This window comes from Talpa occidentalis, unplaced genomic scaffold, assembly GCF_014898055.3.
Source record: "Talpa occidentalis isolate TD23 unplaced genomic scaffold, MPIMG_talOcc4v2.1 talOcc4.3, whole genome shotgun sequence".
NCBI classification, from domain to species: domain Eukaryota; kingdom Metazoa; phylum Chordata; class Mammalia; order Eulipotyphla; family Talpidae; genus Talpa; species Talpa occidentalis.
This window is the reverse complement of record NW_023603184.1, coordinates 94,660,066-94,678,926: the sequence shown is the minus strand read 5'-3', so window position 1 is coordinate 94,678,926 and position 18,861 is coordinate 94,660,066. Positions and strand designations below refer to the sequence as shown.

The window sequence follows — 18,861 nt, the reverse complement described above, 5'->3', positions numbered from 1 at the left end:
TGAGATAGTATGTGTAAAATGCTTAGAAAAATGTTAGGCTCAACAAAAGTGATCAATAAACACTAGCTAGTAGTAGTAATTTAATCTAACAATGATAGTGAAATTGCAATATGTTTTAATAAGTTATAGTAAAATATAAAAGGCACATTTTCAATTTATACTGTTTGTTCAGGCTTCCTGTTGATTAACCATTTATATAGAGATATAACATTTGCCTTTTGTACTACATCAAAGCACCTAAAGAAATTAATTGTTTCTTGAATTTTTCTTTTCTGGCAACTTTGATAGTTAACTCTCTGGTCCTCTAAGGAAAACGTGCCCTAATTATTATAGAAAAAATGCCATCTAATTATAACATTTATTAAGGTAATAGGTACCAATTATATACTGCAAGGCATGCTGTTTCATCTTCTACTTTATGTAACAACTTAGAAAATAGCTCAGATTCAAAAAGCAGTTTAAGCTTCAGCATTTCTCATTGATGCTATGTTATGCCACTTATAGTTCTAAAGTCTAGTTATTTTGACTTTTGAAGAGCTTAGCACTCTTCCTAGCTTGGATCCAAAATTGCTTTGTGATGGGAATTCTGATGAATCCTTAATTTAGAAAATTCCCCAGAGGTACATCGTTGAACTCCAGACTCTATGTAACTATTGTACTGATTGCTAGACCCTGATTCCAACAAAACTCTAGCCACGTTAATATTTTGGACACTGTCCCTGGAATGAGACTATGGTCTTTTGAGACAATGTAAACAATATTCCCTGAGAATTGTGCATGTTTTTAGCTCCATGATCCTATCATCACACCTGTAAGCTGACTTTCAATAGAAACTGAATGCAATGTCAATTAGAAATTTTTTTAAATATGCATTATTTTCAGTCAGCTTCATGTAAAAAGTAGCAATTGAATTAGTAGCACTAGGTCCTATTGAAATTTCAGGAAAGTTACCTAATTTTTCTGGTCTCCATTACATAATCAGTAAAATGAATTTTGGTACAAGTTAAAACAAATAATATATTAAAGCACTTTGTGTATAGCAATGAACTGGAAATGTTTGCTGAATCCAAGGAATCAAATGGATAAACATGGCCTTCTTAGAGTACAAAATTTTTATTTTAAAAAATACAAAATCAAGGCTGTGTTGCTATCATTCCTGCCTTCAAACCCCTTACCACTTGCCGTTAGCTAATTTGCCTTACCTTTTGGTGAATGAATGCATCCCTCTTTCTTTATTTTCCAGTGCTCACATAAAAAGACATCATCCCTACACATGCTTTCGGCATAGCCCTATTATACTCTAAGAATTTGGACTTGAATGTGTTTTCTAGGAAAACCTATAAATCAAAAGCATTTTTGTCAGACATACTGTTGCAACATTGGAGGCGGTGTGTGATGAGAGAAAGAATACTCAAAGTTCAAGTGAGAGAGGTTTAGAGGGGCTTATACCTCAAGTGCAGCCCCCACCCCAAGGCAGTCTCATATTTATTAGCATCAAGTACAAAGGTGGGGCAAGTATGTATAGAGTGCACATGCTTGGCGTGTACATGAGTCGGGGATGCAGTGATCCCTGATGCAAACTAGGGTGGAGTGACCAGGGGCTATTGCCTGGGGTGTGCCATTGTTCCTGCTAGTCAAGCATATTCTCTATTCTAATATCTGCCTGCTGCTGCAGATACCTGTTTCCCAGTATGTTCCTCATAACAGGACTTTGCCTCTTGCATGACTTTACACCTAGCTGACAAGCAGGAACTCTGGGCATCAAGACAGTATCCCTGAGAACAAGGAGGGCCAGGGATCCCACAGATACAATGACTAGAACTAGATAGTTCTAGAATGTACTTTGAGTAAACTAAGAATTTATGTTATAGTCAGTTTACCTAGTGGGCTAACCACAATATAATCAGATTGTTATAATCAGGTCTTGTAAAGACCTGTCTCGAAAATAGTTCAGTTAGCCTCTATCCTAATTCTTTTTTTTTTTTTTTTAAAGATTTATGTATGCACACAAGAGCTGGGGCATAGGACAGATGTGCGGGGGGGTGAGAGGATTCACCAGAGACACAGTGGGGAACAGACCAGGCAGATTGACTGAAGTACACTGTTGAGGGAGCAGAGGGTGAGTCAGGAGAGGTCTGCTGCACAATATGGGCTGCTCCCTGGCAGGCTGGGGGATTGAACTCATGCTGCAGTGGCTGTGGACAGCTCTACAGTTTGCGACTTACCCCCTGCACCACCAGGGAGGCCCTATCCTAATCCTTGCTCTTAAATTTTTACAGGTAAAAGTTGTATTTTCCATTTTTTAAAAAGAAATCATTTTTATAGATCTAGAGTTCTTTCTGAGAAAAGTCCCAGTCCTGACAAAAAAACAGAGCTGAAAGTTGATAAAAATGTGCTATTGTTAGGGGGAAAGGATGTCCTGAGCAAACTCCACACAGGCTTTGTAGAGTCCACCCCCACTCCATCAAGACACTGGGAACTACAAATCCCATGATCAGCAAAGGGAAGGTTGTGAGGACCTGAGGGTGGAGTTACGCAACTAGGCTCTTGGTTTGAGTATTTAAGTGGCCATGTGGCCGGGGGTCACCCTCTTGGCCATGCTGCATGCTCGGTTTTTCGCCAGCTTGGCAGGTCATTGGGATTCCAGGTCAGCGGAACGGGTAGGACGCATTTAGGAACTTATCTCCCTCTTTTTCTCCCTGAGTTATTCATTTCCCCTGCCCTTGTAAATAAACCTTTTATCAAGCTTTTGTGTGTGTCTGTAGTTTAGGATTAATAAGTCCCCTTTAAGCGTGGGTGAGGACCCACAGTCAGGCAACCCATTTTATATCAGGGTTGCTCTTTAACACTATGTGTACTTTCTAACCCTCCTCCTGGCCCCTGGCAGAAATCAGACCAGCCAGGGTACTCTTTTCTGCTAAGCACAAACCCAGCTTCAGGTTCATTGGCAATAAGAGCTCTAAGAATGGAAAAAAATAATAATAAACATTATGTGCCACATTTGCACTAGAATGTAAACTCCTTGAGGACAAAGACTGTAGTTTATTCATATTTGTTTTCCCAACAAAAATGTTGACTAGCTATTAACTTTATCTGTATAAAATTTAAAAAACAGTTTTATTTTTTTTAAAGATTTATTTATGCATGCAAGAATTGGGGTATAGACCAGAGGTGTGGGGGTGGTGAAAGGATTCACCAGAAAGAATGGGGAGCAGAACAGGCAGATCTACTGAAATGCACTGCTGAGGGGAGCAGCGGGCGAGACAGGAGAGGTCTGCTGTGCCATGTGTGTTGCTCCCTGACTGGCTGGGGAATGGAACTTGTGCTGCAGTGGCTGGCGATAGTTTGACAGTGCTGTGTCTTTAACCCCTTGGCACCAGGGAGGCCCAGCAGTCAGTTTTCTTAATGATTTTTTAAAAAAAAGTCTGAGTTAGCATAAGTATTTTTATTTTGATCCTAAAGGGAAAAATAGCCAATTAAGATGTTAAAGTATTAAAAGAATCCAAATTTTTCTTGGAGTCCCTGTTTGAATGAAAATTAGCACATTTACACATTATTTCAAAGGGATGGACATATGTAACTATTGTAAACAATATATCCCTAAGTTATATGGAAAAACTCTTGACATCTTTATTTCTGTACTCAGTCTCATTTTTCTCAAAAGAGTTCAAGCTAGTAAGAATTTTCCAGAACTTGCAGTTTGAATAACCCAGTTTTCCAAAGGAAAAAAATACAAAACCAAATAAACATATTTCAGTCTCACAGTTTTTCCCCCTCACTAGCAGATTCAGCTTAAATTTTTCCTCCTTAAAGCACCCCAATATATCCATAGAACCTGTCAAATGAGCCTCTTCTGGACACCCACTCTTGGCAGCAATCCTAAGTGGTACTCAAACCAGTCACATGTCAATGCCTTCTTAATTGCTAAAGCGAATAGTGTTCATGTTAATTATACCCTAATCATTTATTACAGCCAGTTTCTTTTCAGAACATAAAGTCTTGGATATAACCCACTGAAAATTACTTGTGGACTTTAGGATTTTGGCAGACTGAGACAGAACTTCTGAGAACATGCTGTGTGAATTTTCCAAAGAAGGCAATCAATCTGAGAAGACCCACTGAGAGCAGTTCATTTGGAATCTGGCCGGAGGCTTTTTATCTCAGATGCTTAGATCTGACAATCACATGGAGATGAGTACAAGCGTATGGCATAACCTGGATCTTACTCTTAATGATTGCTTCAGTTTGCAAAGAGCTGACCCCAGCGATTGCAAAAGAGGGGAGCTCATTTAGAAGCTAAGTGGTTACATCTCTTTGCCAGTAAGTGCTTAATGATTCATTTTCCTTAACAGAATTTTCATAAGGCTGGAATTTAGGGAGGGATGTCTGGAGAATGTCTGAGAGGAAGTTTGCAAGCCACTGTCTTCTTTGTGGGAGAAAATCTCCCGTGGTAGCTGGACTGGTTGGCTAAAACAAAGAGCAACAGATTTCAGTCACGTTTCCTCATTACCTTTCATGAATGATCCATGAAAGGTCATCATGAAGTTTGTTTTAGGCAGACTGAGAACATTACAAACTTCCAAAGAAGAAAACCACAGTAGATTAACAATGGAGTTTATGTGGAACTCAGAATTAATTCAACTGAATCGCATTAAGCCAGCCAGAATGCTCCCAAAAGTTACTGTTTGTATGAGTGTGTGTGTGCATTTTTTTTTTTTATTTCAGTCAACCATTTTCCTGATCTTTCAAGTTGACTAATTTGGACTGTTGTAGCCAAAATGAAATTGTACACAGGACTTACTTATCTTTTCAAATGCTTTTTAATTTATTTTAAAGGTTTCATAATTGCTAAATGTTCTCTCAGAAGATATTCTGAGAGGGAAGCAAAAATATCACTTTTGCAGAGCCATTTCCATTCTTCCAAAGGTCTGCTGGTAAATTATTCTTACTGATCTTTCCATCTTTCTGGCCTGTGCATACACACCTAACCCATACTAAATTTCACCAGATGGCATTTTATTTCTTTAAAGTAAAGCAGTCGTGGGTTTAGACAGTTGAATTTTTAAACTTCTGTATTTACTGAAAGTGCATATGGTGCTATATGGACAAAGAAATTGTGCTGAAAGAAAAACATTTCTGTCTGCAGTACCTCATAATCTCTCAGAAGAAGAGAAAATTGCAGTTATATGGTATATTTCTCACAAAATTTTACATGACTTTAATTTTCTTCTTCTGTTAAAATTAAAGATATATAGACTGTACATACCTGGAAGTTTGTATTATCTTAAATTTCTCTTTTGGCTGCAAATGGAACAGTTATACAAAACCCAATGACTTGCCAAAGTGATCCGAGTGATTTCTAGAAGAAAATGAAACATAAACTTAAATTTGTTTAAAAAAAATTGAAAACCTCTGTATGTCAATATAAGCAGATGTTGGTGCAGAATTTACAAGGATGAAAACGCTGTAAAACCTCCCTTGAGCCACTCACAGTTCATTTCAAGGCCAAGAACGCCCCCAAAATCTGTTTCCAATTTTACAGAAATCTTTTGAAATTTGGCACGGTATTCAAAAGTCCGTGGAAGAAAAAACCTTGTCCTAGCTAGCTTCAGCTTCCAACTACGAAGAGAGACTTCCTTCTTTTCAACGGTTTTCACAGATCGAGTGACCCACACTCTGAAGTCAGAATAGCTAACTTTCAAAAACATCTGGAAAAATGAAGGTTAGTATATACAGCCTCAAGTCTTGCTAAAGAGCAAGGGTTGGCTGAATTGAATGTGATCAGTTTTCTATTGTTTAGAAGATGAGGATTTGTACAAAAGTATTTACTTCCTGGAGTGGGTTGGGAATGGGAAATTGTCCTAAATATACTGTAGAAACATTTGTCCTTGCAGAGCTGGAAGAATTCCAGCAATTATAGCCAGATCAGTGGAAGACAATCAAGCGCTTTGTGGGGAGGGAGAAATAGGATTTAGGTGTAAACAAAATCTTGCCATTTCTACTATTTAGCAGAAACTGTGTATAAGTCTAATTTTCTTTATTTCATGTAGACATGGTTAAAAATTGTATTTGGAGTTGCCATCTCTGCTGTGCTTGCTTTGTTGGTGATGTGTATTGTTTTACGTCCTTCAAGAGGTAAGAATTGTCTCTAATTTGCTCTATTTGCCTAGAATAGATTGGTAAATACACTAATGCATGGTCACAAGTGATTGAATATTTCCTGTGTGCTTTTTTTCAAAATCTGCTATTTCTATGAAGACACATCAGCTCACAGATATACTGTTGTGCAACCAGAAATACTGAGGAATTTAAGGCAAGGGTAGGAAGAAATTTACAGTGTTATTTCAGCAATAGAAAAACCTAAGCACGCTGCATCACCCCCACACCCCCCAAAATATATGCTAAATTCCAAGCTTTGACAGGCCTTTAGAGACAACAATGCTTTTCATTATTGGTTTGCCTTATGGAATATAAAGATGAGTAAGAACAGAAAAGTTAAACCAGAACTTAAGGAGGTTTTTATTGAGTCTTTCCAAAAATTTAGGGAGGCAGTACAGAATAGAGATCTTAGGGCTAGATGTATGAGAAAAAAGTGAAATTATTATTCTAGATAGAGTACCACTAACCAATCTAATTAGAAGACTAAATATTATTAAGCAAGCATTATGATTAGTGATAAGTTGATCCTTTTTTAAAAGGCTTAGAATAAAAATTGATCTTTCTTTGCTGAAATTTGGAAGATACTATGGATTCATATTGGGGCTAGTTTGAATTTAAATGAGACTGCCTATAAATAATTCATTGATAGAGGAGAATGGTTTCATGACGAGAAGGTAATGTTTTAAAACAGAAAATAAAATAAATAACAAATTTTTTCCTTAAACCAAGGGAAAGAGGAAAAATTTGTACCATCAAATATAGGAAATGTGGGAAATACCTTTGGTTAAAAGTTGACTGCAAATAAAGGAAAATCAATGGCAATTCTTTAGCGAAAGAATGAATGAGTTGTAAAATATCTATTGCTTCCAAAAATATGAGATAATAGAAAAATATTTTGAAAGATTCAAAATGTTCTTGGAACTTTAAAAGAATCACAGAAAGGAAGAAGTTAATAAGATGAAGGCAATAGTCCTATATCTTTAATGTTATTCTTTGGTCCTTATTCCTGTTCTTTACTAGCATGTAATTATTCTCAGGCTACTGAAATATATTGTGTGCATCTCTATTTTTCATATTCTTTTTAAGGTAAAATTGCTTTCAGATCAGTTCTTACCCCATGGTTTGTGAGCCACATGTCCCTCCTACCAGCAGTTGTCAGATGGCAGATAAGGACCACCTGCCCCATTGCAAGCTAATCCATTCAAAATTTGCCCCTGGTTTCTAAAGAAACTCACTAGTATTGGAAATACACACTTTGCTCCCTTACAGACAAATGTGTATGGATTTTATTTTCAATCTGCCTCCATGTCAACAGGCAAGGATGGTTTTCATCTGCTCTTTAGAACTCGAGTCATAATTTTTAGTAAGAAATACATTATTGTTTATAAAATTATATACTGTGTAATATTTACAAATAGTATATGAGCATACATGCATGAAATAGACCTTTATGTAATTATATCCATAGCCCCAATATTTACTCTTTTCACAGATGAGTCATGTATAGTACATACATAAATATATTATAAACTGCATATATTATAAAAGTCCTATGTTGCTTATAACAGTATTCTGTTTTAAACAGCAAGATAATTTTCAGAGTAAAATCATTTCCTGATAAATTAAAATAATCAAATTCAATGTTAGATGATATTTTATTATTCATTCAAAACAGAAAAGTCACAAAAAAGTTGATAACATTTTTTTTTTGTCTATGATATCATTCTTATTCTATTCTAAATTTGCTCAAAAACTCAGAATGTCACTTAAATAACTAGTACAGGAAGCAAGTCATTCCTCTATAGTCCTGAGCAGGAACATGGTAGAAGTCCTCTTTTCCTCCATTCAGGGGTACAGTCAACCTAGGACTTGCCTCTTTTCCTCTCACACCTGACTCTTCAAACATCCCAGGGTCAGTCCTCACTCTTGCAGCTGTCTGTTAACTGCTGAGAATAAGATGTGAGGTAGCCAGGCCAAAAAAAAAAAAAAAAAGAAAGAAAGAAAAGAAAGGGGAAAGAACAAAGAATTCAAAGCCAAGTAAGCTTCTCTTTGGCCTTCTAACACTTCATCAGCAATCCCATTACCTCACCTTTGCCTTAGATGCCCTTGAATTCTTAGCCCAGGGTTTATGTGTTAGCATAAGAACAGCATTTCTTTGAGAAGCTTCATGATTCACTTAAGAAATATTTATTTATATCTTAATGAGTTAAGTCCCACTAAATTCATGCCTATCATTGTAGCCAGTCAGGGAAACAAAGGCTCAGCAGTCTAGGCTTCCCTTTGAAAGGCAGGATAAAATGTCAGTATGCTGCACAGCCACCAGCACCAACATGGGATAAGGACTTCTGCCACTCCGAACCAGGTCAAAGGGAAGGAAGAAAAGAGAGCAGTCTTCCAAAGAGTAGACTGTCTCAGGAACACCAGCCTCAGGATTAAAATAACTTCATAGGAATTAGGTAGGAGTTCAGGAACAAAAAAATGTGGTGAGATGAGAAAACTCATTTCGCTCACTCATACATAATAGAAATTAGAGACAACTTTTTTTGAAACCTCCAAGTTGTCCTGTTTTTATTTTCACTGCCTGGAAGACACATACAGGTTTCTACATGTTAATCCCAGACCTTGGCCTACTCCACTGCCTGTCCCTTGCTTATTTCCTGTCTTTATTCACTTTTTCTCCTGAGGTTCTTTCCAAACATCTCTCCTTCCTGCATGAAGATATGACAAAGCTGAGAATGGATACTCAGCTCCCACTTCCCCCTCCTTTTGTCAACCTCAAAGACAGCCGTTGTCTTACTGACTCCATCTCCTCCTAAGAGATTTATAGAGGTGGCAAAAAAAGTGAAAAGTAGAATTGGAAAGTTGACAGGGGCTCCAGAATTTCAAAAGTAAATTCTGTATGGTTTTGTTTGATGATTAATAGCTTCTGAATTGTTGTACATCTGGGAAACAAAATGTGGGCACTATTTGCTCTCTTTGAATTCTCCTCAGTGTAGAGTTTTATATGGTGATGAGCAAACACTCAGCAAATAGTTATTATTTTTCTAAAATTTCTAACACATAGTAGCTACTTAATAAGTGACCGTTAGCATTTGATTGCGTCCTCCATCCAAATACACACACACACACACACACACACATATGCAGGCACACATAGATGGCAACTAAGCCCTTGTGTGTGATGTATTTCAATTTCAACAATATCTTTTTTAATTTCAATGGTAAAGACTCTTTATCCCTGAGCGTCACCCTATTCCTACCCCGGACTGGCAGCTCTGAGACAAAAGCAAGAGAAAAGAAAGGAACAGGAAAGATAAATGAAGTTGAGGAAGGTGGGAGTGAAGAATAAAGTGAGTAAGAGAATAAGGAAATAGGGGGTGGAGGGGGTCAGAGGAGTGGTTTATTGTGAAGACTGTAAATTCTCCCATGCAGTGAAAAGAGAACTAACCTTGGCTCCTTGCAGTAATCTTGTGTACCATCCAGCATTTTCCTATTGTTTTTTGGCCAAAATTGTTTTATACCAATTTGTATTAGTTGCCCATTTTCTAAAAATGAGAACATTTCACATAGGAATTTAGATTTGGATCTTCTCTTGAAATATTAGATTTGCAGCACTAGCCCATTTTGTAGCTGGTTAAGAAGTCAGTGTCAGAAGGACAGTACATTTTCTGGTTTGCCACAGACCATGCAACTTTCTACTTTACTCTGTACAAGACACCATATTCATTTATAACATCTGCTTGTCACCTAGAACATTTTGGTTTTTAACCCTTGGGCCTAAGGAGGCATAGGATTCCTCCTCCTGGTATTAAAAATAATAATCTACTGAATGTGAAAAAAGAACAAGATTAACATTCCATATTTATCCATTATTCACAAAGTCCAGTTCACTGTGGTTCCTGGACACTTGGGTTATTTGTCCAATTATTTATTGAGCACCTTCCAATTACTAGGCATTGGTCAAGGGTATAAATGACAAAGTCTCTGTCCTTTGGATAAGAAACAAATAAATTAACAGTATTTCAAATTGTTTCTAGGTGCTATAGGACAACTGGAGTGAGGGATATGTTAGACATCTAGGGCTGTAATAGAATACTACAGACTTGGGCTAAAATAATAGATATTTCTTTTCTCACAGTACTGGAAACTGGAAGTCTAAGAACAAGGGGCAGGCAGGTTTGGTTTCTCTAGAGGCTTCCCTCCTTGGCATGTGCACATCTCCCTCCTTGCTGTGTCCTCACATGACTTCTGCTCTGTGCTTGCACAACTGGTGTCTCTTCCTCTTTTTATTAGGACTCAGTTCTATTGCATTAGAGCTCTGTCATTGTGACCTTATGGAAATTTAATTACTTCTTTAAATGAAAGCTTTATCTCCAAATGCTGTCACATTGAGAGTTAAAGCTTTAATCTTGGAATCTGGGGGGAGGGGTTATCCATAAGGATAAGGAGGACATATGCTAGGAAATAAAATTTGAATGCAAAAGGAAAAGGGGGAAAGTTTGGGGGGAGCTCAAGGAGCCAAAAGGAACCAAAATGCTGTGACACTAAATTTGTATAGACAAATTAACACAGATGATTACACCACACATATATAAGTAAGTGATTGCTTACTTAGCTAAGTAATACCATATATAATTTATTTCAGAAGGTATTCAAACTCATAGACAATTTAGACAGGACAGGAATCAATATTTTATAGGAAGAAAATAATTTAGAATGTTTATTTTTTAGGCAGAAATTCATTGTTACTATTATCACTGTTGTTGCTATTACTACTACTGTTACCTTAACAATCACTTTATAAAACAAGGTGTATGTAAGATGAAATCATCTTCAAAAGAAATGAGAATATGTTTCTAAGTTTTGAAATTTTCCCAGTATCAACATTCAGAACTGTGAAACAGGTTCCCTCAAACATCTTAAGACTTTCAAGCTTATTTATTCACTGTTCTTTTGGAGGAAATATGGGGAAGTCTAAAGGGCTAAGGAAAAGGTTCAGAAAGTTCATGGACATAAAAGAGCCATTGAGTTGAGTTGTAAATAAATCAAGCTTGCAGATTATATTTCTCTAATTTGTACTTGGATTTTAAAATCACAGAAGATGAATCTTGGCCAACTCTTTTTGAGTTTTGCCAAATTCTAAATAATTTAGAAAATAATCCAAGTCTTTAGATGATTCCCATGATGCAGAGGAGTTTACCTGTCTCTGATTTCCAAATGAATTGTGTTACAACTTACACAAGAATATCTAGTTATAGATACACCTTGAGAAAAACATGCTTTTAAGCTCAAATTAGGAATGTGGTACCAGGGATAAAAGTTTTTAAGAAAAAAGAATGTCAAAATGAAACTTAAATAGCAATAATTGACACAGCAAGTATATAATAATATCATTTTCATGGGGTAGAAAGTCAAACAATAACCAGGTTTTTTAAAATTTATTTCCAGTAGTATATAGCACAAAGAATTTATTTTTCATTTCAGTATCTTTATGAATGAACTAAAACTGTGTCGTGAAAGCAGATTATCTGGCAGTCCTCAGTTTTATTCATACTAATAAAAAGGATAGAATCATTTAATATTTAAATTAAATTTTTTATACACATGATTTTATACTTGGTAGAAAAACTGATGTACTAGGACAATTTAAAGGAATAAGCTAGGAAGACTATGTTTAAAAAATCAGATAACAGATGAAACAGACAAACTTCTAGAAGGGTGTAAGCTTTTATAACTTACTCAAGAAGAAATAGCAAATCTGAATAGAAAGATAACTAAAGTGATTGATTCAGTGATTTTAAACCTTCCCACAAAGAAAATCCCAGGCCTAACTGGCTTCACTGGTAAATTTTACCAAAGATTTTAAAAACAATTATTACTGTCTCACAATCTCTTCCAAATAAAGTAGAAATTACTTCCCAACTCATTCTACATCAGCACTACCATGATACCAAAACTCATACAAAGACATCATAAGAAAAGCTACTAATCAATAGCTCTTATGACTATATATGCAAAAATACTCAACAAATTATTAGCATATCAAATCCAGTAATATGTGAAAAGGATTAAACCCAAAGACCAAATGCAATTTATACCAAAATTACAAAGTTGGTTTTCAACACATTTGATGTTGAGACAAGTGGGTAGTCACATGTGACAAAGGATGCTGGACTTGCTTCCTCCCAGCATACATAACATTTAACTTAAAATGGATCAGAAACCTAAATGTAAGTGCTAAAACTATAAAACTCTTTGCATTAGTTGATACTATTTTAAATATGACCAAGTCACAAATACCCAAAGGAAAAGTATACAAATTGAACTTCATAGAAACATAATACTGGAGTTACAAAGGATATCATCGTGGAAGAGAGAAGGAATTAAAACTGAGGAGGAAAGTTTGCAAATTATGTATCTGATAAGGGATTTGCATCTAGAATATACAAAGAACTTAAAAATGGAAAAGGATAGACATTTCCCCCAAAGAAAATATACAAATGACCAATAAGCATATAAAAAAAGATGCTCATTATTAGTCATTAGGAAAATCAAAACCACAAGGAAACACCAGGAATGAAATTATAAGTGGAGCAATTGGTGGCCATTATAGCTTACCTACTGAGGAATGGTCTGGCCATGGGGAGGCAATAAAAATGGAGAAAAGCAGATAGAGTAGAGAGAAATTTTGAAGATTGATTAATCAGGCCTGGGTGTTGGACAAAGTTGGTAAGTGAAGAAGGAGTTGAGGAACTACATAGATGATTGTGTTGTTACCTTGGAGAAATCTGGAGTGGCGGCATAGGAATACTTTTTTCTTAGCTTTGGACATATTATTTTGAAGTACCTGTGAATTAGTAAAGTAGAAATGTTAAAGAAGTAGTTCAATACACAAGCCTGGAATTCAGAAAGAAATTCAGTGAGGGCCATATGTGGTAGTTATGGGAAGCCAGCCTAAGGATATATAATTGAGAATTGAGAGAATTAAATAATGGAAAAAGTGGCTCTTGCTGAGACCCCAAGGATCTCTTGAGGACCCCAAGTACCTCAATAGGAATCGTACCAAAATCTAAAGTAGAGATTAAAGAGTACAGAGTATAGAAAGGAGACTGAATTGGCCTTCAAATGGAAACAATGTCTGCCTTTTTCATCAGCCTCACCAAAATGGCATTTACCAATCATGTTCTAATGCATCAAGTCAACCATAACCTATGCTCTTCAAAACTTTAGAAATCATGAAAAAGTAGTCATTAATACAGAACAACAAAAACATAACACAAAAATGAGCTCTAGCAAACCTGACAATTCTTTTGAATAACTATGTTATGCAGCGTTGTTTGTAGAGTGAAACATGGGCAATTATATTCCTGAGAGCTACTAGCTTCTTCAACCAGACATTAAGAACTTTAGAGTGGCCTATTTGCTTTGATAAAGTAAAAATGTCCTCATTTTCTCTTAACCTAGGTTTTGAGTGATAATTATTCTACCCACTATGTGCTCCTTGGTTCTTGTCCTTAGTTTTGTATTGTATGCTGTTGTTTCATTCCAGTTTGTTTTCACTTTAAATCATTGTATAATGATGTCCAGCTTCTAAAAGCAGATGGATTTTACCCCTAGATCTGTTATGCATTTGACAAGTTACTTTATCTCTTTAATTTCTATTTCCTACTCAAAATGGTGTTAAAAATAACCCTTGTCTCGGAGAGTGGCTGTGAAGATTTAATACCACCATGTATGGAGATACGTGATACTTACAAGAACTTGGTGAATGTAACACTTCCTATTACTGGTCTAAAATGACCTCAGAGCCACATTTCTTTCGAAGTTATCAGTCTTTGCCAAATATAATATTAATTTGGAAATAATATAGTTCCCATTTTAACATTTACGATACTTCTCCCCAGTAGTGTTCACTCCAGAAACAAGCATGAATTTAACATGATGTCTGGAAATGATGAATCCTCATAGATAGCATCTCTTCAGAGCCAACAAAAATTAGGTTCAATGCGCCTGGGAATCCAGGTCACTTTCAATGGGTGGTCTCATAAGCATAAACTTCAAATCTACACAAAAATGAGAACAAAGGACCTGCCAGACATTTGTGTGCCCACTTAATAAACCATATTTTCTCATTTGCTTTATGGTGAATATTAGAGTTAACATCTCATGTTTCTGCTCTGACATTTATATCCAATTTTTCATGAAACAGAAACAGAATCCTAACGGAGTAAGCACAAAGTTTTAGAAAAGAATTAGGAGAACAGTGAATCATTGCTTGCTTGCGAATCATTTCTGTGAATTATAATTTCTTGGATCCAAAAAATTGAAACAATTTCGGCTCTGACTTAATAAGTTGAAATGCAAATAATTATAACATAGTTAATTGGATTATTTAAGTGGCATAGAGTAACAATTCAAACAACCGGTCAAATCAAATTCAAGGGCTCTTAGGGAATTAAGTGTTAATCAGGTGTCAGTTACAGATAGAAGGAAGTCATGCTTCCAGAATTCTACTTCTGCTAAACTATTAGTTTCAAAATGATAGAAGCTACTAACAAATTTCAAAAGTAATCACGATTATATTTCAATCTTAAAAACAGTATTTGGAAAAGAATATGAATATCTACTTATTTGTTCAATAATTATCAGTGGACTATTTTTCTGGTTACTGGAACTTTTTTAGTGTGTCATGGAAACGCATTTATACTGATTTATACACCCCCCTCCACACACACACTCACACACAGATCTCTGAAAAACTATAACCCCAATTTTTTTCTCTGCAATCTTGCTTAAATCTTATCTGCATCAGAATTAATCCCCTTGCTCTTTCTCCACTCCTCAAGATATAGCACGAGTGTATCTAAAGAAAACTCCTTTTGGACAGACTTCAAAAGACCTGAATAGAGGCATAAACATTCATGGGGACCATTAACATTTCTTGAAAGTCATGATCAGCAGTTAGTTAGTTTTGGGTAGTCCCTGCCCCAGAGGAATGGCTTGCTATTCAGGTCAGCCCCATTCGCCTACTAGGACTTTAAAGGAGGAATTCACAGAGATACATTGAACAGAGTAGATTCAGTGCAGTCGTTAATTTTGGATTCTGAACTTTTATAGAAGAATCACTTGGGGGCAGGAGGAGCTTAGTAAAAATGAAAACGGCCTGAAATATTCTGACTCAGTGGGTTTGAGACAAAGACTAGGAAGCTGCTTTTCGAACGAACAGTCCAAATGACTCCAAAACTAAATTTTGATATATATTTAAATGAAGGCGTATCTAGGTAGAACATTGTATATGTGAAATTTACAAAACAAACAGGAGGTTAAAGAATGAGGACAGGCTAACACAGCTAATGTAACGAGCTAACTTGTATGTTGAGTTTATTTTTTTCATTCAACAAATATCTGTTGTGTTCCCTCTATATGCCAAGCACTGTTGTAACTGCTGGGAATGTAATAGCAAGAAAATCAAAGATTCTGCTCTCAAGGATAGAGACTTATAAAACTCACATAAATACTGAAAAGAGAAAGATTCATGTTAACAAACTTTAGCTAAGTGTTACGATAGCAATAAACCAATGGCATTTTCAAAGAGCCTAATGGAAGGGCATTTCTGCTGGTGGCTGATATAGGGGTCAACATCTATACAGTAGTGAAACATTATTATGTTAATGATCTTTCTAGAGGAACAAGCAACCAGAGCTGGGGAACACTGCAAACTCTACATAAATTTTCTGCTTAATAACTCTTAATATATGATTTAATGCAACACCTCAGAGCAGACACATTATTCCATTGTGTTCACAAACTTATGGTCATTTTCAGCAGAAAGAGAAGCATGCCTAATTAAAATTCTTCCCATTTTATTTGCTATCACTCTACACCTGTGCTCATCCTGATTGTAGCATGATCATACCTTCTGAACCCTGGCTGTGTTACGTGTGACGCTAAGAGTAATTTCACACCCCAAATCTGTGCCATGAACCCTATTTCAATATACATATAGTTGATTCCTCTAGATATATTCTATACATGTCATTACTTTTTGGGTACTGGTAAGGAATATTTTCATCATGGAAATTAGTAGTGCAATTAATACAAGTTTAAAATTGTTTTTGCAGATATTTGAAGTCATAACATATGCTAAGTTCTCTATATAGATTGTTGGCATTTGTAACTACTATGCATCCATTTAGAATAAATGACTAAGTAGGAAGTAATATGAAATTTACTCTCATTTAGCTTTCCTGGATAATCTAAATTAGAGGTTCTAAAAGATAAATTTTCCTTGAAATCTTTTTGAGAAATATGATAAGGCTCAGCTTGGTTAATAATTACATGAGAAGGAAAATGAGTAGGTATTTAAAAATAATTTGAAACTCTCATTTTAGAACAAATTTTGTGTATCCATATATGCAATATTAGCAGTTACAATATTTGTGATCATAGTTGTACTATTTAAGTTTTGAAGCTGTGCAATTACCAAAATGTTCTAAGTAAAACAGATAAATTTCATTAAATTAGGATAAAAATAAACTATATCTTATATACTGATAGTTTAAGATGAAAGTATTTTCCAAACAGTAATTACAGTAGATATTCAACAAACAAATGTCTCAGTGGTCAAATTAGTTTGGAAAACATGGATTAAAAAAATATGTATTGAAGACTACTGATACACTATGAGAATAGCAAAAACTAACATTTATTGACTGCTTTCTATGTGCCAAGCATACACCTTATAAAGTGCCAAGCACAGACCTAAATGTTTCAATTGAATTTTCTCACTTACTTTAAACTTCTATAAAAATGAAGATTAATTATAGCAATGAATGTCTCAATTAAGCATAGTTGCAAGTAAGGAAAATTATATGCAAAGATACTTAAATAGGAAAATCTATTATATAAGTCATTAGCCATAATCGAAGCATTACATATATTAGATCCCACCCAAAAAAAAATAAGAAAGAAAAAGATATCACTAAGATTATATTATTTTACTAAATTAATATCAATTTTTTTTTACAAAAGCAATTACCTAGTTTTCTGTGTATTCACAATAAAGGGGTTCATTTATTTTGAAATTTTCCATGCAGATGTTTAGGTCATGTAGACACAAATTAAACATATCTCAATTGAAAAGCAATTTCCACAGCAAATAGTGTTAGAATTTCCTCTTCACTACATTAGAAACAGATGGCAATTTAAAAAGATTCAATTAAAATACTTAGTAATTATACTAATACTGTGTAGTAAAATGATCTTTTATTCATTGAATGGGAATTACAAAATTAGTGATATGAATCTGGCACAAAATCATTTAACTAAATAGAACTTTCATTACAAGTAATTGTATGTCATGTACAACCTTATGCAAAGAAAATGTAAAAAGATGATTACTTTAAACAAATAGAATAACCTAATATTATTGAGTATTTTTGCATCTGGTTGCAAAAGAGTTCACCAGTCACTTTTGTTCTTATAACCACCAGAATATTTTTTAACAAATTAAGAAATATAATTCATAGCCTAAGCAAGAGTGTGGAGCATAAACACATTTGTGAGAATCAGTAAGAATAGCAGGGATGCTATCACTCAGTTGGTCATTTGGCGCTTACATAAATGTTTGGCAGAACATTTATGAAACTACAAGGTTAATAGAGCATGTGGAGTATCAAATTTTAAAATCTAGTATGGTAGAGCTGGAAGATATTATCAGCATTTTCTAGTACAGTCCTTTTTATTACAGTTGAGCAAGACAGGTGTCAGAGATTGATTTACCAAAGCCATCCAGAAAATCAGTAGTAGTAGAGCCATTCTGTGAAGAAGATAAATATTTCCCCCATCCATTCAGTCATACATACATCCAAACATCCATCCTTCATTTCATGTATTTATTCATTTAACAATCATTTACTAAATGCCCATTCCATGTTCCATGCTAGACACTGAGAGTACGATACTCAGCACAATTGGACATGGTAACTGGCCTTCTGGTGATTGTTTTGAGACTACAGTGAGGAGTGAGAAACATTAATAAAATAATCATTTGAATACACACCTGATTATAAACCAAAACAAAAGCTCTCGAAAACAAATGGTGATATATATCAAGGGAACCAAATACAAAGAGGGGGTCAGGAAGGGTCCTTGTATTGAGCACTAGGGACTGAAAAGAAGTTATGAGGAGAAGGGAGAGGAATGAAAGAGGTGCAGAGGTCCTGGAAACAGAAATGAGTATGAGGAACAGACTCCAGTGTGTTTGGAATCTAGAAAGTAATCAGGAGGGCAAGCAGAGACTGGAGGTATAGGCTGCTCCAGACCAAATAGGTCCAAGGTCCAGGTTTTCATTTTTTACCCTGAGTCATGGAAAGCAATGGAAGAGTTTAGAAGTTTGGATAAAATTTCAGTTCACATAATTAATAGTTTATTTTCACATGGACAAATTCCAAATTCATAGATGCTATTGAAGGTACAGAACATTTTTCTGTTGTCATTCTGTTAGTGGTGGCCTGGAGAAGGACTAGGTGGGAGGGGTGGAAAATGGCAATATGGTTATGAAGGAGAATTGGAAGTCAATTGCCACGTTGCACATCTGGAGTGTCTGTTTCAGGGCCCTACAATGAGTTTGTTTGGGGGATATAGCCTGTTTGAAAAGAACAATTGTTTTTGGACAATTCAAAGGTAGCTGAAATTTGCTTT

At 35.4% G+C, this 18,861-nt stretch overlaps 1 protein-coding gene across 3 annotated transcripts in view; it reads left to right on the top strand.

Annotated features, from left to right (window-relative positions):
- Window positions 1–4,042: 4,042 nt before the first annotated feature.
- Window positions 4,043–18,861, top strand: part of FAP (fibroblast activation protein alpha) — a 79,969-nt gene continuing 65,150 nt past the window's right edge. The window contains exons 1-3 of one of the 3 annotated variants that reach the window (XM_054699785.1): window positions 4,043–4,320; window positions 5,543–5,722; window positions 6,051–6,135. In XM_054699785.1, the coding sequence (XP_054555760.1) occupies window positions 5,717–5,722; window positions 6,051–6,135 (91 nt within the window). In that variant the 5' untranslated portion in view covers window positions 4,043–4,320; window positions 5,543–5,716. Of the gene's footprint in view, window positions 4,321–5,491; window positions 5,723–6,050; window positions 6,136–18,861 lie in introns of those variants that run through there. The other 2 variants (XM_054699786.1, XM_037523424.2) reach the window with 2 other exon arrangements.